This window comes from Pelophylax lessonae (assembly GCF_965119305.1).
Source record: "Pelophylax lessonae genome assembly, chromosome: 6".
Classification (NCBI taxonomy): domain Eukaryota; kingdom Metazoa; phylum Chordata; class Amphibia; order Anura; family Ranidae; genus Pelophylax; species Pelophylax lessonae.
In genome coordinates, this window is record NC_138773.1 from 333,769,150 (window position 1) to 333,791,971 (window position 22,822).

Below are 22,822 nucleotides of genomic sequence, written 5' to 3' on the forward strand. Positions count from 1 at the left end.
CCCTCCCTCCCTGTCTGTCTGCTCCTGTGTCACTGCCCCTCCCCTCCCTCCCCTCCCTGCCTGTCTGCTCCTGTGTCACTACCCCTCCTCTCCCTCCCTCCCTGCCTGTCTGCTCCTGTGTCACTGCCCCTCCCCTCCCTCCCTCCCTGCTTGTCTGCTCCTGTGTCACTGCCCCTCCCCTCCCTGCCTGTCTGCTCCTGTGCCACTGCCCCCCTCCCCTCCCTGCCTGCCTGCTCCTGTGTCACCGCCCCTCTCCCTCCCCTCCCTGCCTGTCTGCTCCTGTGTCACCGCCCCCCTCCCTCCCCTCCCTGCCTGTCTGCTCCTGTGTCACTGTCCCTCCCCCTCCCTCCCTCCCTGCCGGTCTGCTCCTGTGTCACTACCCCTCCTCTCCCTCCCTCCCTGCCTGTCTGCTCCTGTGTCACTGCCCCTCCCCTCCCTCCCTCCCTGCCTGTCTGCTCCTGTGTCACTGCCCCTCCCCTCCCTGCCTGTCTGCTCCTGTGTCACTGCCCCTCCCCTCCCTCCTTCCCTGCCTGTCTGCTCCTGTGTCACTGCCCCTCCCCTCCCTGCCTGTCTGCTCCTGTGTCACTGTCCCTCCCCCTCCCTCCCTCCCTGCCGGTCTGCTCCTGTGTCACTACCCCTCCTCTCCCTCCCTCCCTGCCTGTCTGCTCCTGTGTCACTGCCCCTCCCCTCCCTCCCTCCCTGCCTGTCTGCTCCTGTGTCACTGCCCCTCCCCTCCCTGCCTGTCTGCTCCTGTGCCACTGCCCCCCTCCCCTCCCTGCCTGCCTGCTCCTGTGTCACCGCCCTCCTCCCTCCCCTCCCTGCCTGTCTGCTCCTGTGCCACTGCCCCCCTCCCCTCCCTGCCTGTCTGCTCCTGTGTCACTGCCCCCCTCCCCTCCCTGCCTGTCTGCTCCTGTGTCACTGCCCCTCCCCTCCCTCCCTGCCTGTCTGCTCCTGTGTCACTGCCCCTCCCCTCCCTCCCTCCCTGCCTGTCTGCTCCTGTGTCACTGCCCCTCCCCTCCCTGCCTGTCTGCTCCTGTGCCACTGCCCCCTCCCCTCCCTGCTCCTGTGTCACCGCCCCTCTCCCTCCCCTCCCTGCCTGTCTGCTCCTGTGTCACTGCCCCTCCCCTCCCTCCCTCCCTGCCTGTCTGCTCCTGTGTCACTGCCCCTCCCCTCCCTGTCTGTCTGCTCCTGTGCCACTGCCCCCTCCCCTCCCTGCCTGCCTGCTCCTGTGTCACCGCCCTCCTCCCTCCCCTCCCTGCCTGTCTGCTCCTGTGCCACTGCCCCCCTCCCCTCCCTGCCTGTCTGCTCCTGTGTCACTGCCCCTCCCCTCCCTCCCTGCCTGTCTGCTCCTGTGTCACCACCCCCCTCCCTCCCCTCCCTGCCTGTCTGCTCCTGTGTCACTGCCCCCTCCCTCCCTGCCTGTCTGCTCCTGTGTCACTGCCCCTCCCTTCCCTCCCTCCCTGCCTGTCTGCTCCTGTGTCACTGCCCCTCCCTTCCCTCCCTCCCTGCCTGTCTGCTCCTGTGTCACTGCTCCTCCCCTCCCTCCCTCCCCTCCCTGCCTGTCTGCTCCTGTGTCACTGCCCCTCCCCTCCCTCCATCCCTGCCTGTCTGCTCCTGTGTCACTGCCCCTCCCCTCCCTCCCCTCCCTGCCTGTCTGCTCCTGTGTCACTGCCCCTCCCCCTCCCTCCCTGCCTGTCTGCTCTGGTGTCACTGCCCCTCCCCTCCTGCTGTGTAGTTTTATTTAAAGTTTCATATCCTGTCTACATTCTGTTTAATAATCCTGTGTGCCCCTGTGTCTGTGTTTTATAAAAATAAGCCGTTATTTACAAGTTTTCAGAGTGCCGATTGCCACTCACGTGACCCGCTGCCTCTCCCCTCCTCTCCCCTCCCCTCCTCCTCCCCTCCCGACTGGCATCAGTCAGGAATCCTTGGTCCCGCCCACTACAGGCAGCAGTCAGACAGGGAGAGAACAGACGGGTCATGTGAGCGGCGCTCGGCCCTCTGAAAACTGGTAAAGAACGGCATATTTTATTATCAAACAGACCAGACAGGATGGTATAAAGTGGCCTAACATCCACTTGAAAGGGGAAGTTGAGATTCCGGGGGGGGGGGGGCATTTGCCCCCCCTTGCCCCTACTTGCAGACGCCTATTCCACCAGCTGGCCTCACCTGTGCTGGAGGAAAGATGGAGGCTGACACAGGACAAGCATGCTACAAGTGAAGTCAGAACTCTTCATCCACAGCCATGTTTTGGGTTAATAATGCAGAAAGAATTGGAGCCAACGGATCACTGTGACATGGAACCAGAGGCTGGAGAACCCAGGATAGGTCCTTAGGTCAGGTTTTGTTAAAGAAATTGTTGTTTACCAGCAGAACCTTTCATGTGAAATCCTCCTTTTAGTAAATCCCCCGATGTGAAGATCTCTTCAATTCTTCAATCCCCCGATGTGAAGATCTCTTCAATCCCCCCAATGTGAAGATCTCTTCAACCCCCCTGTGGGAAGATCTCTTCAATCCCCCGATGTGAAGATCTCTTCAATTCTTCAATCCCCCGATGTGAAGATCTCTTCAATCCCCCGATGTGAAGATCTCTTCAATTCTTCAATCCCCCGATGTGAAGATCTCTTCAATCCCCCCAATGTGAAGATCTCTTCAATCCCCCCGATGTGAAGATCTCTTCAACCCCCCTGTGGGAAGATCTCTTCAATCCCCCCGATGTGAGGATCTCTTCAATCCCCCCCCATGTGAGGATCTCTTCAATCCCCCCCAATGTGAGGATCTCTTCAAACCCCCCCGATGTGAGGATCTCTTCAATCCCCCCGATGTGAAGAACTCTTCAATCCCCCCAATGTGAAGATCTCTTCAACCCCCCTGTGGGAAGATCTCTTCAATCCCCCCGATGTGAGGATCTCTTCAATCCCCCCGATGTGAGGATCTCTTCAATCCCCCGATGTGAGGATCTCTTCAATCCCCCCCAATGTGAGGATCTCTTCAACCCCCCCCCCCCCCGATGTGAAGAACTCTTCAATCCCCCCTATGTGAAGATCTCTTCAACCCCCCTGTGGGAAGATCTCTTCAATCCCCCCGATGTGAGGATCTCTTCAATCCCCCGATGTGAGGATCTCTTCAATCCCCCGATGTGAGGATCTCTTCAATCCCCCCAATGTGAGGATCTCTTCAATCCCCCCCGAAGTGAGGATCTCTTTAATCCCCCAATGTGAGGATCTCTTCAATCCCCCCGATGTGAGGATCTCTTCAATCCCCCCGATGTGAGGATCTCTTCAATACCCCCCCCCCCGATGTGAGGATCTCTTCAATCCCCCCGATGTGAGGATCTCTTCAATCCCCCCGATGTGAGGATCTCTTCAATCCCCCCAATGTAAAGATCCTTGGAGAAACAATATCCTGAAAATCACCTGAAAAAGCTGAAAATCTTCCACCAATCTGTGCTGTACCATCCCCCGGATTATGGAACCATAGCACACCATAGTGATGACTTACTAAAGAATTGACTGACTGTAAAGACGACCATCCTGAGATCCTCCTCTTAGTAAATCCCCCGATGTGAGGATCTCTTTAATCCCCCCCGATGTGAGAATCTCTTCAACCCCCCTGTGGGAAGATCTCTTCAATCCCCCCAATGTGAGGATCTCTTTAATCCCCCCATGTAAAGATCTCTTCTATCCCCCCAATGTGAGGATCTCTTCAATCCCCCCGATGTGAGAATCTCTTTAATCCCCCAAAGGGAAGTGTGACAGGAGTCACTTTGGGCATGGGGGTTGTGGACCCCAAATTCCTTTAAAGAGGTTGGGAGGCACCATGTCCAGCCTTGTGGGGCTTTCTTATGTTTAAGTCACCCTGCATCTTTCATAGATGCAGGGTGACCGGGAGGGTGGTGTACACTGAGAATATGGTTTGGACTACTTCAAATGGGACAGTAATATGCATTACCGGTATCTCTCAGGAAATATGGAGATCTATCTTATTCCTTAACACTGTAAGGCACAGGAAGTGCAACTCCTAATTTGGGCGTCCAGGAACTATGAGAGACACCATGTCTGCTAATCAATGTATATTAGCTGCAGAGAGAGGGGAAGATTATTTCCAGCAGCCCCTCCTAAAGAATGTCTACTGATTAACTAAGTGCTTTTGTCTAAAATAGGGCAGTATGTTAATTGGGTCTGAGACTATTGATAAGTATGTTAATGAGCTCACCTGTGTTTCTTTCAATAAAGGAGCAGAAGAGAGTTATTCTCACTTGACTTCACTACAGAGCCATGTCTCGTACTTGAGGGGGGGGGGATTATTTGTATGGGCTTCATGTATGTCGGATTGGAGTGGTCGATAGCTGTCCTGGTGTTCGGGAGCAGATTATCCTAGATGACTGTAGCCCCTTTCATACTTTGGGGTGTCGTTACAGGAAGATCACTTCAATCTCCCCCGATGGGAGGATCTCTTCAAACTCCCCGATGTGAGGATGTCTTCAACCCCCCTGTGGGAAGATCTCTTCAATCCCCCGATGTGAGGATCTCTTAAATCCCCCCGATGTGAGGATCTCTTCAATCCCCCCCGATGTGAAGATCCTTGGAGAAACAATATCCTGAAAATCACCCGAAAAAGCTGAAAATCTTCCACCAATCTGTGCCGTATCATCCCCCGGATTATGGAACTATAGCACACCATAGTGATGACTTACTAAAGAATTGACTGACTGTAAAGACGACCATCCTGAGATTCTCCTCTTAGTAAATCCCCCAATGGGAAGATCTCTTCAATTCCCCCCGATGGGAGGATCTCTTCAATCCCCCTGATGTGAAGATCTTTTCAATCCCCCCCCCCTTCAATCCCCCCCGATCGGAGGATCTCTTCAATTCCCCCAATGTCAAGATCTCTTCAATCCCCCCCGATTTAAGGATCTCTTCAATCCCTCCGATGTGAGGATCTCTTCAATCCCCCGATGTGAGGAAATCTTCAATCCCCCGATGTGAGGATCTCTTCAATCCCTCCGATGTGAGGATCTCTTCAATCCCTCCGATGTGAGGATCTCTTCAATCCCCCCAATGTGAGGATCTCTTCAATCCCTCCGATGTGAGGATCTCTTTAATCCCCCCGATGTGAGGATCTCTTCAATCCCTCTGATGTGAGGATCTCTTTAATCACCCCGATGTGAGGATCTCTTCAATCCCCCCTGATGTGAGGATCTCTTCATTCCCTCCGATGTGAGGATCTCTTTAATCCCCCCGATGTGAGGATCTCTTCAATCCCCCCAATGTGAGGATCTTTACAATCCCCCTGATGTGAAGATCTTTTCAATCCCCCCCCCCCCTTCAATCCCTCCGATGTGAGGATCTCTTTAATCCCCCCGATGTGAGGATCTCTTCAATCCCCCCGATGTGAGGATCTCTTCCATCCCCCCGATGTGAGGATCTCTTCAATCCCCCGATGTGAGGATCTCTTCAACCCCCCCCCCCCCCCGATGTGAGGATCTCTTCAATCCCCCTGATGTGAGGATCTCTTCAATCCCCCCAATGAGAGGATCTCTTCAATCCTCCCAATGTGAGGATCTCTTCAATCCCTCCAATGTGAGGATCTCTTCAATCCCTCCGATGTGAGGATCTCTTCAATCCCCCAATGTAAGGATCTCTTCAATCTGCTGCTTTATCTTCTGTAGAAAAGATCTGGAAATATTTGGAAGGATCAGTTGTTGTCACCTGAGTATCGCCATCCCTGATCATCATATGAGGGGTGAATACACCGAACCCCCAACTGGAAGGAATTTATCAATGTCACCACCAGATCTCAATGTACCGGACATAACCAGGGGGATCCACACACAAACCAATCTATGAGATATGGGAGCCCATTCATTGGACTGGAATGGTTTTGCACAGTATGGGGGAGGGGGAATTTCCGGCTCCTAGTATTAGACAAAGCTTTTGGTGGCTCACATCTAATATACATCAATGTAATGACCAGAACCACAATTTCATCATAAATAATCACCTTCATTGCTGTTCCTTATTACTCTTCTGGATACCAATCACCCCTCCCCCCCTCCACAGAAATGACTGGAATTCTGGATGTGGACCTTGCTGGGGTCACCCCTGGGATGGTCAGGGGATCTCTCAATGCGTTCCTCAGGAGGAATCCATCCTATGGAAGTAAGGTCCAAGTGTTTTTACCCTAATGCGTTCTCTGTCCCCCCTCCCCCCCCCCAAACACTTACCTGACTCCTCCACCAATCCAACGCTCCCATCTGCAGCACCACTCTTCTCTCTTCCTCGTCTCACAGTGGACTTTGAGGGCAGCCATTGGCTCCTGTTTTTGTCAGTCAAATCCTATGAGGAGGGAGCACTAGGTATGGCTGAGCCATGCTGTGTGTGTCTATGGATGCACACAGCCCAGGGCAACAGTGTCCTCATCACAGTGGGCTTGCTGAAGAGGCACTCAGAGAAGATGTGGAGGAAGCCAGCGGGGACACCTGAAGAGGAGGCAAGGAGCCACTCTGTGCAGTCAGTGATCAGTCAGTGATCAGTAAGTGATCAGTCAGTGATCAGAAAGTGATCAGCCAGTGATCAGCCAGTGATCAGAAAGTGATCAGCCAGTGATCAGAAAGGGATCAGTCAGTGATCAGCCAGTGATCAGAAAGTGATCAGTCAGTGATCAGAAAGGGATCAGTCAGTGATCAGCCAGTGATCAGAAAGTGATCAGCCAGTGATCAGTCAGTTATCAGTCAGTGATCAGTCAGTTATCAGTCAATTATCAGTCAGTGAACAGACTGTGATCAGTTGGTTATCAGTCAGTGATCAGACTGTGATCAGTCAGTTATTAGCCAGTGATCAGTTGGTTATCAGTCAGTGATCAGCCAGTGATCAGACTGTGATCAGTCAGTGATCAGTCAATGATCAGCCAGTGATCAGTCAGTGATCAGACTGTGATCAGTCAGTGATCAGTCAGTGATCAGCCAGTGATCAGACTGTGATCAGTCAGTGATCAGCCAGTGATCAGTCAGTGATCAGCCAGTGATCAGTCAGTGATCAGACTGTGATCAGTCAGTGATCAGCCAGTGATTAGACTGTGATCAGTCAGTGATCAGTCAATGATCAGCCAGTGATCAGCCAGTGATCAGCCAGTGATCAGTCAGTGATCAGCCAGTGATCAGACAGTGATCAGTCAGTGATCAGTCAATGATCAGCCAGTGATCAGCCAGTGATCAGACAGTGATCAGACAGTGATCAGTCAGTGATCAGACAGTGATCAGCCAGTGATCAGACTGTGATCAGTTGGTGATCAGCCGGTGATCAGCCGGTGATCAGTCAGTGATCAGCCGGTGATCAGCCGGTGATCAGTCAGTCATCAGCCAGTGATCAGACAGTGATCAGTCAGTGATCAGTCAATGATCAGCCAGTGATCAGACAGTGATCAGTCAGTGATCAGACAGTGATCAGCCAGTGATCAGACTGTGATCAGTTGGTGATCAGACTGTGATCAGTCAGTGATCAGCCGGTGATCAGTCGGTGATCAGTCAGTGATCAGTCGGTGATCAGCCGGTGATCAGTCGGTGATCAGTCGGTGATCAGTCAGTGATCAGACAGTGATCAGACAGTGATCAGACACTTATCTGCCAAACAGCACAAAACAAATGTAAAACAAACAATCTAGGAGCTGTGGACGCGCGGTCAACAAATCAAATCCTAAACAGAGCACAGAATACAAAGGTGAGCGGCGTGTGAAATCAGTGCTGGAGACACCTGACCCCATTCATCGCCTATGCAGTGTTGTTTGTTTTCCTTCCACTATTCTTTGTTTTTTATATTTTTAGCTTTGTATTATTTGTATGAAGTTCTCAGGGATCGGCGTTCTTCCCGCCTGCTCCCTATTTTTGCTGTTCTTGGTTCTTCTCCTTCTCATCTGTTCACCTTGGCTGGGTTGGATTATTGATCTCTGGTTGTGAATCCATATCTTCCTCTGATCGGGGTGAATATTGCTTGCAGCCATTCGCTGTGTGCCGCTACAAAACATAAACTCAGCATCTTCTTATTTCTTCATTCTGCCTGTAATTCCAAATCGCATTGCAATACTGGGAAAATGCACCACGCCTGTGTGGATGCCATTCATTTTTAAAGGCACCTAAAATGCGATGCGATTATCACACGGCAATCACAGCAAAAATCACACAAAGCTTGTCGTCCAATAGAAGCTCCTACTCCATTTGGGGCGACAATCTTCATGAGGCGGTTTGCTGCAATTTGTCGCATTATTTAATACTCAACAATCGCAGCAAAACTGCATTGTGCTTGGGGTGCCATTAAAGATGAATGTCACCCAACCATTCATGGTGCGTTTCTGCCACTATTGCAGTGCAATTTAAAATGGCGGGCAGAAACGCATTGATTCTGCCATCAATGCCAAACCTCCAGATGTGAACGGGTCAAAGCGACGCTCATTCAACTACAGTGACAATAAAATTTGAAGGATCAGGATAGAACATTTCTATCAAACAAATTTCTAACAATGTATGTGGTTTTCATTCAATTAAATCCTTTCATTCTAAAATCAGCCATTAAAAGCATGTTCTGCGATTTTTCCTAAGAATTTTAGTCTCAAATTCCATCCATCTATGGTCGGTGTAAGGTGGCTGGAATTCCATTTATTGGCCTCTTCTGTGAACCGTTTTACATTGTAACTGATCCAAACTGTCTGTGATTTTACAGACATTCCCTAAATAAAGGATAGTCTCACTTAATCTGTGATATGGGGGTGCTGCTAGACCCTGACACCCAGGGCATTTACCCCAGGTCTTCTAATGCCTATTCCTAGACCCTGACAATAAGGGCACGTTCTCCGGGTCTTATGCTGAGAGCCCCTAGACTCTGACACCCAGGGAACATGCCCCAGGTCTTCTACTAAGTGCCCCTAGACTCTGACACCCAGGGAACATTCCATAGGTCTTCTACTGAGTGCCCCTAGACTCTGACACCCAGGGAACATTCCATAGGTCTTCTACTGAGTGCCCCTAGACTCTGACACCCAGGGCACATTCCATAGGTCTTCTACTAAGTGCCCCTAGACTCTGACACCCAGGGAACATGCCCCAGGTCTTCTACTGAGTGCTCCTAGACTCTGACACCCAGGACACATTCCATAGGTCTTCTACTGAGTGCCCCTAGACTCTGACACCCAGGGCACATTCCATAGGTCTTCTACTGAGTGCCCCTAGACTCTGAGAACCAGGGAACATTCCATAGGTCTTCTACTGAGTGCTCCTAGACTCTGACACCCAGGGAACATTCCATAGGTCTTCTACTAAGTGCCCCTAGACTCTGACACCCAGGGAACATGCCCCAGGTCTTCTACTGAGTGCCCCTAGACTCTGACACCCAGGGCACATTCCATAGGTCTTCTACTGAGTGCCCCTAGACTCTGACACCCAGGGAACATGCCCCAGGTCTTCTACTGAGTACCCCTAGACCCTGAGAACCAGGGAACATTCCATAGGTCTTCTACTGAGTGCCCCTAGACTCTGACACCCAGGGCACATTCCATAGGTCTTCTACTGAGTGCCCCTAGACTCTGAGAACCAGGGAACATGCCCCAGGTCTTCTACTGAGTGCCCCTAGACTCTGACACCCAGGGAACATGCCCCAGGTCTTCTACTGAGTACCCCTAGACCCTGAGAACCAGGGAACATTCCATAGGTCTTCTACTGAGTGCCCCTAGACTCTGACACCCAGGGCACATTCCATAGGTCTTCTACTGAGTGCCCCTAGACTCTGAGAACCAGGGAACATGCCCCAGGTCTTCTACTGAGTGCCCCTAGACTCTGACACCCAGGGAACATGCCCCAGGTCTTCTACTGAGTGCCCCTAGACCCTGACACCCAGAGAACATGCCCCAGGTCTTCTACTGAGTGCCCCTAGACTCTGACACCCAGGGAACATGCCCCAGGTCTTCTACTGAGTGCCCCTAGACCCTGACACCCAGAGAACATGCCCCAGGTCTTCTACTGAGTACCCCTAGACTCTGACACCCAGGACACATTCCATAGGTCTTCTACTGGATACCCCTAGACTCTGAGAACCAGGGAACATGCCCCAGGTCTTCTACTGAGTGCCCCTAGACTCTGACACCCAGGGCACATTCCATAGGTCTTCTACTGAGTGCCCCTAGACTCTGAGAACCAGGGAACATGCCCCAGGTCTTTTACTGAGTGCCCCTAGACCCTGACACCCAGGGCACATTCCATAGGTCTTCTACTGAGTGCCCCTAGACTCTGAGAACCAGGAAACATGCCCCATGTCTTCTACTGAGTGCCCCTAGACTCTGACACCCAGGGAACATGCCCCAGGTCTTCTACTGAGTGCCCCTAGACTCTGACACCCAGGACAAATTCCATAGGTCTTCTACTGAGTGCCCCTAGACTCTGACACCCAGGGCACATTCCATAGGTCCTCTACTGAGTACCCCTAGACCCTGACACCCAGGGCACATTCCATAGGTCTTCTACTGAGTGCCCCTAGACTCTGACACCCAGGGCACATTCCATAGGTCTTCTACTGAGTGCCCCTAGACTCTGAGAACCAGGAAACATGCCCCAGGTCTTCTACTGAGTGCCCCTAGACTCTGACACCCAGGGAACATGCCATAGATCTTCTACTGAGTGCCCCTAGACTCTGACACCCGGGGCACATTCCATAGGTCTTCTACTGAGTGCCCCTAGACTCTGAGAACCAGGAAACATGCCCCAGGTCTTCTACTGAGTGCCCCTAGACTCTGACACCCAGGGAACATGCCATAGATCTTCTACTGAGTGCCCCTAGACTCTGACACCCGGGGCACATTCCATAGGTCTTCTACTGAGTGCCCCTAGACTCTGAGAACCAGGGAACATTCCAAAGATCTTCTACTGAGTACCCCTAGACTCTGAGAACCAGGAAACATGCCCCAGGTCTTCTACTGAGTGCCCCTAGACTCTGACACCCAGGGAACATGCCCCAGGTCTTCTACTGAGTACCCCTAGACTCTGAGAACCAGGGAACATGCCCCCGGTCTTCTACTGAGTGCCCCTAGACTCTGACAACCAGGACACATGCCCCAGGTCTTCTAATGAGTGCCCCTAGACTCTGACACCCAGGGAACATGCCCCAGGTCTTCTACTGGGTACCCCTAGACTCTGAGAACCAGGGAACATGCCCCAGGTCTTCTACTGAGTGCCCCTAGACTCTGACACCCAGGGCACATTCCATAGGTCTTCTACTGAGTGCCCCCAGACTCTGAGAACCAGGGAACATGCCCCAGGTCTTCTACTGAGTGCTCCTAGACTCTGACACCCAGGGAACATGCCCCAGGTCTTCTACTGAGTGCCCATAGACCCTGACACCCAGAGAACATGCCCCAGGTCTTCTACTGAGTGCCCCTAGACTCTGACACCCAGGGAACATGCCCCAGGTCTTCTACTGAGTGCCCCTAGACTCTGACACCCAGGGCACATTCCATAGGTCTTCTACTGAGTGCCCCTAGACTCTGACACCCAGAGAACATGCCCCAGGTCTTCTACTGAGTGCTCCTAGACTCTGACACCCAGGGAACATGCCCCAGGTCTTCTACTGAGTGCTCCTAGACTCTGACACCCAGGGAACATGCCCCAGGTCTTCTACTGAGTGCCCATAGACTCTGACACCCAGAGAACATGCCCCAGGTCTTCTACTGAGTGCCCCTAGACTCTGACACCCAGGGAACATGCCCCAGGTCTTCTACTGAGTGCCCCTAGACTCTGACACCCAGGGCACATTCCATAGGTCTTCTACTGAGTGCCCCTAGACCCTGACACCCAGAGAACATGCCCCAGGTCTTCTACTGAGTGCTCCTAGACTCTGACACCCAGGACACATGCCCCAGGTCTTCTACTGAGTGCCCCTAGACTCTGACACCCAGGGAACATGCCCCAGGTCTTCTACTGAGTGCTCCTAGACTCTGACACCCAGGACACATTACATAGGTCTTCTACTGGATACCCCTAGACTCTGAGAACCAGGGAACATGCCCCAGGTCTTCTACTGAGTGCCCCTAGACTCTGACACCCAGGGCACATTCCATAGGTCTTCTACTGAGTGCCCCTAGTCTCTGAGAACCAGGGAACATGCCCCAGGTCTTTTACTGAGTGCCCCTAGACCCTGACACCCAGGGCACATTCCATAGGTCTTCTACTGGGTACCCCTAGACTCTGACACCCAGGGCACATTCCATAGGTCTTCTACTGAGTGCCCCTAGACTCTGAGAACCAGGAAACATGCCCCATGTCTTCTACTGAGTGCCCCTAGACTCTGACACCCAGGGACCATGCCCCAGGTCTTCTACTGAGTGCCCCTAGACTCTGACACCCAGGGAACATGCCCCAGGTCTTCTACTGAGTGCCCTTAGACTCTGACACCCAGGACAAATTCCATAGCTCTTCTACTGAGTGCCCCTAGACTCTGACACCCAGGGCACATTCCATAGGTCTTCTACTGAGTACCCCTAGACCCTGACACCCAGGGCACATTCCATAGGTCTTCTACTGAGTGCCCCTAGACTCTGAGAACCAGGGAACATGCTCCAGGTCTTCTACTGAGTGCCCCTAGACTCTGACACCCAGGGCACATTCCATAGATCTTCTACTGAGTGCCCCTAGACTCTGACACACGGGGCACATTCCATAGGTCTTCTACTGAGTGCCCCTAGACTCTGAGAACCAGGGAACATGCCCCAGGTCTTCTACTGAGTGCCCCTAGACTCTGACACCCAGGGCACATTCCATAGATCTTCTACTGAGTGCCCCTAGACTCTGACACCCGGGGCACATTCCATAGGTCTTCTACTGAGTGCCCCTAGACTCTGAGAACCAGGGAACATGCCTCAGGTCTTCTACTGAGTACCCCTAGACTCTGAGAACCAGGAAACATGCCCCAGGTCTTCTACTGAGTGCCCCTAGACTCTGACACCCAGGGAACATGCAATAGATCTTCTACTGAGTGCCCCTAGACTCTGACACCCGGGGCACATTCCATAGGTCTTCTACTGAGTGCCCCTAGACTCTGAGAACCAGGGAACATGCCTCATGTCTTCTACTGAGTGCCCCTAGACTCTGACACCCAGGACACATTCCATAGATCTTCTACTGAGTACCCCTAGACTCTGAGAACCAGGAAACATGCCCCAGGTCTTCTACTGAGTGCCCCTAGACTCTGACACCCAGGGAACATGCCCCAGGTCTTCTACTGAGTACCCCTAAACTCTGAGAACCAGGGAACATGCCCCCGGTCTTCTACTGAGTGCCCCTAGACTCTGACAACCAGGACACATGCCCCAGGTCTTCTACTGAGTGCCCCTAGACTCTGACACCCAGGGAACATGCCCCAGGTCTTCTACTGAGTGCCCCTAGACTCTGACACCCAGGACACATTCCATAGGTCTTCTACTGGGTACCCCTAGACTCTGAGAACCAGGGAACATGCCCCAGGTCTTCTACTGAGTGCCCCTAGACTCTGACACCCAGGGCACATTCCATAGGTCTTCTACTGAGTGCCCCTAGACTCTGACACCCAGGGCACATTCCATAGGTCTTCTACTGAGTGCCCCTAGACCCTGACACCCAGAGAACATGCCCCAGGTCATCTACTGAGTGCTCCTAGACTCTGACACCCAGGACACATGCCCCAGGTCTTCTACTGAGTGCCCCTAGACCCTGACACCCAGGGAACATGCCCCAGGTCTTCTACTGAGTGCTCCTAGACTCTGACACCCAGGACACATTCCATAGGTCTTCTACTGGATACCCCTAGACTCTGAGAACCAGGGAACATGCCCCAGGTCTTCTACTGAGTGCCCCTAGACTCTGACACCCAGGGCACATTCCATAGGTCTTCTACTGAGTGCCCCTAGTCTCTGAGAACCAGGGAACATGCCCCAGGTCTTTTACTGAGTGCCCCTAGACCCTGACACCCAGGGCACATTCCATAGGTCTTCTACTGGGTACCCCTAGACTCTGACACCCAGGGCACATTCCATAGGTCTTCTACTGAGTGCCCCTAGACTCTGACACCCAGGGACCATGCCCCAGGTCTTCTACTGAGTGCCCCTAGACTCTGACACCCAGGGAACATGCCCCAGGTCTTCTACTGAGTGCCCCTAGACTCTGACACCCAGGACAAATTCCATAGGTCTTCTACTGAGTGCCCCTAGACTCTGACACCCAGGGCACATTCCATAGGTCTTCTACTGAGTACCCCTAGACCCTGACACCCAGGGCACATTCCATAGGTCTTCTACTGAGTGCCCCTAGACTCTGAGAACCAGGGAACATGCCCCAGGTCTTCTACTGAGTGCCCCTAGACTCTGACACCCAGGGCACATTCCATAGATCTTCTACTGAGTGCCCCTAGACTCAGACACCTGGGGCACATTCCATAGGTCTTCTACTGAGTGCCCCTAGACTCTGAGAACCAGGGAACATGCCCCAGGTCTTCTACTGAGTGCCCCTAGACTCTGACACCCAGGGCACATTCCATAGATCTTCTACTGAGTGCCCCTAGACTCTGACACCCGGGGCACATTCCATAGGTCTTCTACTGAGTGCCCCTAGACTCTGACACCCAGGGAACATGCCCCAGGTCTTCTACTGAGTGCCCCTAGACTCTGACACCCAGGACACATTCCATAGGTCTTCTACTGGGTACCCCTAGACTCTGAGAACCAGGGAACATGCCCCAGGTCTTCTACTGAGTGCCCCTAGACTCTGACACCCAGGGCACATTCCATAGGTCTTCTACTGAGTGCCCCTAGACTCTGAGAACCAGGGAACATGCCCCAGGTCTTTTACTGAGTGCCCCTAGACTCTGACACCCAGGGAACATTCCATAGGTCTTCTACTGGGTACCCCTAGACTCTGACACCCAGGGCACATTCCATAGGTCTTCTACTGAGTGCCCCTAGACTCTGAGAACCAGGAAACATGCCCCAGGTCTTCTACTGAGTGCCCCTAGACTCTGACACCCAGGGAACATGCCCCAGGTCTTCTACTGAGTGCCCCTAGACTCTGACACCCAGGGAACATGCCCCAGGTCTTCTACTGAGTGCCCCTAGACTCTGACAACCAGGGAACATGCCCCAGGTCTTCTACTGAGTGCCCCTAGACTCTGACACCCAGGGCACATTCCATAGGTCTTCTACTGGGTACCCCTAGACTCTGAGAACCAGGGAACATGCCCCAGGTCTTCTACTGAGTGCCCCTAGACTCTGACACCCAGGGCACATTCCATAGGTCTTCTACTGAGTGCCCCTAGACTCTGAGAACCAGGGAACATGCCCCAGGTCTTCTATTGGGTACCCCTAGACTCTGACACCCAGGGCACATTCCATAGGTCTTCTACTGAGTGCCCCTAGACCCTTACACCCAGGGCACATTCCATAGGTCTTCTACTGAGTGCCCTTAGACTCTGAGAACCAGGGAACATGCCCCAGATCTTCTACTGAGTGCCCCTAGACTCTGACACCCAGGGCACATTCCATAGATCTTCTACTGAGTGCCCCTAGACTCTGACACCCAGGGCACATTCCATAGATCTTCTACTGAGTGCCCCTAGACTCTGACACCCAGGGAACATGCCCCAGGTCTTCTACTGAATACCCCTAGACCCTGACACCCAGGGAACATTCCATAGATCTTCTACTGAGTGCCCCTAGACTCTGACACCCAGGGCACATTCCATAGGTCTTCTACTGAGTGCCCTTAGACTCTGACACCCAGGGAACATGCCCCAGGTCTTCTACTGAGTACCCCTAGACCCTGACACCCAGGGAACATTCCATAGGTCTTCTACTGAGTGCCCCTAGACTCTGACACCCAGGGCACATTCCATAGGTCTTCTACTGAGTGCCCCTAGACTCTGACACCCAGGGTACATTCCATAGGTCTTCTACTGAGTGCCCTTAGACTCTGACTCCCAGGGAACATGCCCCAGGTCTTCTACTGAGTGCCCTTAGACTCTGACACCCAGGGAACATGCGCCAGGTCTTCTACTGAGTACCCCTAGACCCTGACACCCAGGGAACATTCCATAGGTCTTCTACTGAGTGCCCCTAGACTCTGACACCCGGGGCACATTCCATAGGTCTTCTACTGAGTGCCCCTAGACTCTGACACCCAGGGTACATTCCATAGGTCTTCTACTGAGTGCCCCTAGACTCTGACACCCAGGGTACATTCCATAGGTCTTCTACTGAGTACCCCTAGACTCTGAGAACCAGGAAACATGCCCCAGGTCTTCTACTGAGTACCCCTAGACTCTGAGACCCAGGGAACATGCCCCAGGTCTTCTACTGAGTACCCCTAGACTCTGAGAACCAGGGAACATGCCCCCGGTCTTCTACTGAGTGCCCCTAGACTCTGACAACCAGGACACATGCCCCAGGTCTTCTACTGAGTGCCCCTAGACTCTGACACCCAGGGAACATGCCCCAGGTCTTCTACTGAGTGCCCCTAGACTCTGACACCCAGGACACATTCCATAGGTCTTCTACTGGGTACCCCTAGACTCTGAGAACCAGGGAACATGCCCCAGGTCTTCTACTGAGTGCCCCTAGACTCTGACACCCAGGGCACATTCCATAGATCTTCTACTGAGTGCCCCTAGACTCTGAGAACCAGGGAACATGCCCCAGGTCTTTTACTGAGTGCACCTAGACTCTGACACCCAGGGAACATTCCATAGGTCTTCTACTCGGTACCCCTAGACTCTGACACCCAGGGCACATTCCATAGGTCTTCTACTGAGTGCCCCTAGACTCTGAGAACCAGGACACATGCCCCAGGTCTTCTACTGAGTGCCCCTAGACTCTGACACCCAGGGAACATGCCCCAGGTCTTCTACTGAGTGCCCCTAGACTCTGACACCCAGGGAACATGCCACAGGTCTTCTACTGAGTGCCCCTAGACTCTGACACCCAGGGAACATGCCCCAGGTCTTCTACTGAGTGCCCCTAGACTCTGACACCCAGGGCACATTCCATAGGTCTTCTACTGGGTACCCCTAGACTCTGAGAACCAGGGAACATGCCCCAGGTCTTCTACTGAGTGCCCCTAGACTCTGACACCCAGGACACATTCCATAGGTCTTCTACTGAGTACCCCTAGACCCTGACACCCAGGACACATTCCATAGGTCTTCTACTGGGTACCCCTAGACTCTGACACCCAGGGCACATTCCATAGGTCTTCTACTGAGTGCCCCTAGACCCTGACACCCAGGGCACATTCCATAGGTCTTCTACTGAGTGCCCTTAGACTCTGAGAACCAGGGAACATGCCCCAGGTCTTCTACTGAGTGCCCCTAGACTCTGACACCCAGGGCACATTCCATAGATCTTCTACTGAGTGCCCCTAGACTCTGACACCCAGGGCACATTCCATAGGTCTTCTACTGAGTGCCCCTAGACTCTGACACCCAGGGAACATGCCCCAGGTCTTCAACTGAGTACCCCTAGACCCTGACACCCAGGGAACATTCCATAGATCTTCTACTGAGTGCCCCTAGACTCTGACACCCAGGGCACATTCCATAGGTCTTCTACTGAGTGCCCTTAGACTCTGACACCCAGGGAACATGCCCCAGGTCTTCTACTGAGTACCCCTAGACCCTGACACCCAGGGAACATTCCATAGGTCTTCTACTGAGTGCCCCTAGACTCTGACACCCAGGGCACATTCCATAGGTCTTCTACTGAGTGCCCCTAGACTCTGACACCCAGGGTACATTCCATAGGTCTTCTACTGAGTGCCCTTAGACTCTGACACCCAGGGAACATGCCCCAGGTCTTCTACTGAGTGCCCCTAGACTCTGACACCCAGGGTACATTCCATAGGTCTTCTACTGAGTGCCCTTAGACTCTGACACCCAGGGCACATTCCATAGGTCTTCTACTGAGTACCCCTAGACCCTGACATCCAGGACACATTCCATAGGTCTTCTACTGGGTACCCCTAGACTCTGACACCCAGGGTACATTCCATAGGTCTTCTACTGAGTGCCCTTAGACTCTGACACCCAGGGCACATTCCATAGGTCTTCTACTGAGTGCCCCTAGACTCTGACACCCAGGGAACATTCCATAGGTCTTCTACTGAGTGCCCCTATACTCTGACACCCGGGGCACATTCCATAGGTCTTCTACTGAGTGCCCCTAGACTCCGACACCCAGGGTACATTCCATAGGTCTTCTACTGAGTGCCCCTAGACTCTGACACCCAGGGTACATTCCATAGGTCTTCTACTGAGTACCCCTAGACTCTGACACTCAGGGCACATTCCATAGGTCTTCTACTGAGTTCCCCTAGACTCTGACACCCAGGGCACATTCCATAGGTCTTCTACTGAGTGCCCCTAGACTCTGAGAACCAGGGAACATGCCCCAGGTCTTCTACTGAGTGCCCCTAGACTCTGACACCCAGGGCACATTCCATAGGTCTTCTAATGAGTACCCCTAGACCCTGACACCCAGGACACATTCCATAGGTCTTCTACTGGGTACCCCTAGACTCTGACACCCAGGGCACATTCCATAGGTCTTCTACTGAGTGCCCCTAGACCCTGACACCCAGGGCACATTCCATAGGTCTTCTACTGAGTGCCCTTAGACTCTGACACTCAGGACACATTCCATAGGTCTTCTACTGAGTGCCCCTAGACTCTGACACCCAGGGCACATTCCATAGGTCTTCTACTGGGTACCCCTAGACTCTGAGAACCAGGGAACATGCCCCAGGTCTTCTACTGAGTGCCCCTAGACTCTGACACCCAGGACACATTCCATAGGTCTTCTACTGAGTACCCCTAGACCCTGACACCCAGGGCACATTCCATAGATCTTCTACTGAGTGCCCTTAGACTCTGACACCCAGGGAACATGCCCCAGGTCTTCTACTGAGTGCCCTTAGACTCTGACACCCAGGGAACATGCCCCAGGTCTTCTACTGAGTGCCCCTAGACTCTGACACCCAGGGTACATTCCATAGGTCTTCTACTGAGTACCCCTAGACCCTGACACCCAGGGCACATTCCATAGATCTTCTACTGAGTGCCCTTAGACTCTGACACCCAGGGAACATGCCCCAGGTCTTCTACTGAGTGCCCTTAGACTCTGACACCCAGGGAACATGCCCCAGGTCTTCTACTGAGTGCCCCTAGACTCTGACACCCAGGACACATTCCATAGGTCTTCTACTGAGTGCCCCTAGACTCTGACACCCAGGGAACATGCCCCAGGTCTTCTACTGAGTGCCCCTAGACCCTGACACCCAGGGAACATTCCATAGGTCTTCTACTGAGTGCCCCTAGACTCTGACACCCAGGGTACATTCCATAGGTCTTCTACTGAGTGCCCCTAGACTCTGAGAACCAGGGAACATGCCCCAGGTCTTCTACTGAGTGCCCCTAGACCCTGACACCCAGGGAACATGCCCCAGGTCTTCTACTGAGTGCCCTTAGACTCTGACACCCAGGGAACATGCCCCAGGTCTTCTACTGAGTGCCCCTAGACTCTGACACCCAGGGCACATTCCATAGGTCTTCTACTGAGTGCCCCTAGACTCTGACACCCAGGGCACATTCCATAGGTCTTCTACTGAGTGCCCTTAGACTCTGACACCCAGGGCACATTCCATAGGTCTTCTACTGAGTGCCCTTAGACTCTGACACCCAGGACACATGCCCAATATCTTCCTCCATTTGTAAATCCCCTTGAAATCCTTTAGAATTATGTCAGGTAGATTAGAGAGAATCTGGCAGCTTTAGTAAATACTCGGCTTCTGCACTGAGGCAGATAGACTGTCACTGTGCATTCTACAGGTGCAGTTGCTCCAGAGATTAGGAAATGAGCAGAAGCTCTGCTTACTTCCATCGTCCAATCATGTGCAAGCCAAAATGTTGTTTTTTTTACTTTCCTTGCTTGTGATTGGCTATTATTTGTAAAGTGAAGCTTCTCCTCATTTGTTAAGCTTTGAAACCTTAGGGTTTGTCTTTTTGCCTTTAATAAATCCACCCCTATGGGTTGCAGTTGCTCCATAGATTAGTAAATGAGGTAAAGATTCACTTTGCAAAGAGTATCCAATCACATGAAAGGAAAATAAAAAAAATCAGCAGATGGAAGTCAGTAGAGCTCCTCCCCAAGCGCTGGAGCCACTGTACTTTACAAAGTGCACAGTCTATTTGCCTTTAGTAAATCCCCCCCATGTTTACCTCTTTTAACTAAACAAATGATTGGCCAATAATTAGGAACGATATATATTTTTTGTACATTATGCTTTTGTTACAATATTTTAAATATTTATTTTTTAAGGAGTACAATACGTTAGTTTTTATGTGCAGCTATATCTTCACACATTGCAGATCCAATCCAAGAGGGATTTGTATACTAGTGTATCCTCCCCTCCCCCCCCCCCTAGAGAAGGGGTCTGGTGGGCTGACAATTCACTCAGGGTTTGGGGTCTTGGCTGTTAGTGGGATGGGAAAAGTTGGGCATCGATAGGTGGAAGACCCTTGGAAGAGATGGATTAGGGCACAGGAAAGGAACAGCACAGACTTTGGATCTATAGCTATGCCCCCTAACCCTATGGAGAGACTCACCTGACCGGGGCCGGGTCCCTACAAGTGAAATAAGCAAGCAATGGGAAAAACCATCTACTTTTTATCACGGTCTTCTACAAACCCTACAACAGTTCAGTCTACCTGCCAGGGAGCACTCAAAGCATTTGAGGACCCTTTATATGGAGCTTTCTATATAAATAGCCATCTTTGCATGGTCAGTGGAGGAACCGCAGCCAGATGCCTCCATCATGCTCAATAAGAGGGACCCTAATGGACATCGAGGGGCTCTCATAGAATGGAGGGGGTGGCAGCTGGACAGGGCTATACGTAGAAGCTCCACAGACACAGAAACATTAAATCACAGAGATACAGAGAAGAAAACTTCCCTGCTAATAGGAATAGAAGGTCCCTCATGTTACCGGCTTCTGGGCAGGAATGTTAGTATTATATGTTTGAAATGCCTGACAGGTTTACTTTAAGAAAAATGTGTGTTATCATTTTTACTGATAGCTGAGCGTGCTTTATTGGGTTTATCTGAGAAATGATCAATATTAAGATTTACTTGTATGGATACTAGGAGAGAATGAAGGTACATTGTCTGCTGAGCCTCATGCAATGAAGGAACCAGCAGAGCGATACAGATCAATAAACATAATTCTAGGAATCTATTCCATCTACAACTTACTTTTATGCTACCTTCTCCGCTATTACCGGCTTCGCCTGTTTAAATAATGCCACGGCCAAGGTGACATTGTACAAAGCCTCCTGACTGCATTTCCTATGATCATTCATTGTCACTTTCTTCTAAAGGAAAGACTGTCCATAATATATAATGTGTGATAAAAATAGCCCCAGATGTGTCCCCAACCCTCCTAACGTCTTTTTGTCTCCTTTTCTCAGGTCTTATTGTCCTGACCCTCGCTGTTTGCTGGATGCCCAACCAAGCCCTTCGCATTATGGCTGCAAGCATACCAAAGCAGGAATGGTCCATCTCCTACTTCCGTATCTACATGACATTGCTCCCAATTGCTGACACCTTCTTCTACCTCAGCTCGGTGGTGAACCCCCTCTTATATAACATCTCTTCCAAGCAGTTCCGAGACGTTTTTCTGCAAGTCCTTTGTTGTCGTCTTACTCTGGAACATGCAAATAAAGAGAGGCTGCGGAGAGCCCACATAAACTCCGCTGCCAGCAGCACCAACTATAGGCGTCCATTAATGTCTTTAAAACGTAACCACTCCTCTAGGATTACCAAGAACCATCCATTGACTACTTTTCAGAGTGAGCCCGAAGGGAGGACGAACGTTCTGAAATCTCAGGAGCTTCTAACGGAGATAAAACCAACATCATCTGTCAGAAACGGCCTGTCTGAAAGTGAGATCTAAGCCCAGCTGTGTGCAAGGAACTTATTGTGCTTTTATTAACAGAACATTTTCTATATATATATATATATAATGGCAGCAGAACAAAAATCAGTGAAGTCTTTGAAAGTAGGTCAAAATACATGATCTAGAAAAATACAGAAGAGAACAAGCAAGAGAAGGTACATGAGGGGACAAGAAAACCAGGAAACATAAAGGAGAACACGATGTAGAGGGAACATAGAGGAGAACACGATGTAGAGGAAACATAAAGGAGAACACGATGTAGAGGGAACATAGAGGAGAACACGATGTAGAGGAAACATAAAGGAGAACACGATGTAGAGGAAACATAGAGGAGAACACTATGTAGAGGGAACATAGAGGAGGAGAACTCAGTGTAGAGGAAACATAGAGGAGAACACGGTGTAGAGGAAACATAAAGGAGAACACGATGTAGAGGGAACATAGAGGAGAACACGATGTAGAGGAAACATAAAGGAGAACACGATGTAGAGGAAACATAGAGGAGAACACGATGTAGAGGGAACATAGAGGAGAACTCAGTGTAGAGGAAACATAGAGGAGAACACGATGTAGAGGAAACATAAAGGAGAACACGATGTAGAGGGAACATAGAGGAGAACACGATGTAGAGGGAACATAGAGGAGAACACGATGTAGAGGGAACATAGAGGAGAACACGGTGTAGAGGGAACATAGAGGAGAACACGGTGTAGAGGAAACAGAGGAGAACACGATGTAGAGGAAACATAGAGGAGAACACGATGTAGAGGGAACATAGAGGAGAACACGATGTAGAGGGAATATAGAGGAGAACAC

At 51.7% G+C, this 22,822-nt stretch overlaps 1 protein-coding gene across 1 annotated transcript in view; it reads left to right on the forward strand.

Annotated features, from left to right (window-relative positions):
• Positions 1–22,364, forward strand: part of GPR39 (G protein-coupled receptor 39) — a 110,365-nt gene extending 88,001 nt beyond the window's left edge. The window contains exon 2 of the mRNA XM_082259984.1: positions 21,519–22,364. Coding sequence (XP_082116110.1) covers positions 21,519–22,003 — 485 coding nt within the window. The 3' untranslated portion in view covers positions 22,004–22,364. The remainder of the gene's footprint in view (positions 1–21,518) is intronic.
• The last annotated feature ends 458 nt before the right edge of the window (positions 22,365–22,822 follow it).